The 210-nt window shown below is 71.4% G+C and overlaps 1 protein-coding gene across 1 annotated transcript in view; it reads left to right on the top strand.

The window, feature by feature from the left end:
• Positions 1-210, top strand: part of ABCA2 (ATP binding cassette subfamily A member 2) — a 31,003-nt gene that overhangs the window by 4,745 nt on the left and 26,048 nt on the right. Inside the window, exon 2 of the mRNA XM_027766277.1 lies at positions 54-198. Coding sequence (XP_027622078.1) covers positions 54-198 — 145 coding nt within the window. The remainder of the gene's footprint in view (positions 1-53; positions 199-210) is intronic.

The raw sequence follows: 210 nt of genomic DNA on the forward strand, positions 1-210 counted from the left end.
CTACACCACGGAGAAGTTCTGGCGCAATGCGCTGGCGGCCGGCACCGTGCCAGTGGTGCTGGGCCCCCCGCGGGCTACCTACGAGGCCTTCGTGCCCCCCGGGGCCTTCGTGCATGTGGACGACTTCCGCTCGGCCCGGGAGCTGGCCGCCTTCCTTCGCGGCATGAACGAGAGCCGCTATGGGAGCTTCCTGGCCTGGCGGGGCAGGCC

This window comes from Tupaia chinensis, unplaced genomic scaffold (genome assembly GCF_000334495.1).
Source record: "Tupaia chinensis unplaced genomic scaffold, TupChi_1.0 Scaffold142100_1, whole genome shotgun sequence".
In the NCBI taxonomy this organism is placed as follows: domain Eukaryota; kingdom Metazoa; phylum Chordata; class Mammalia; order Scandentia; family Tupaiidae; genus Tupaia; species Tupaia belangeri.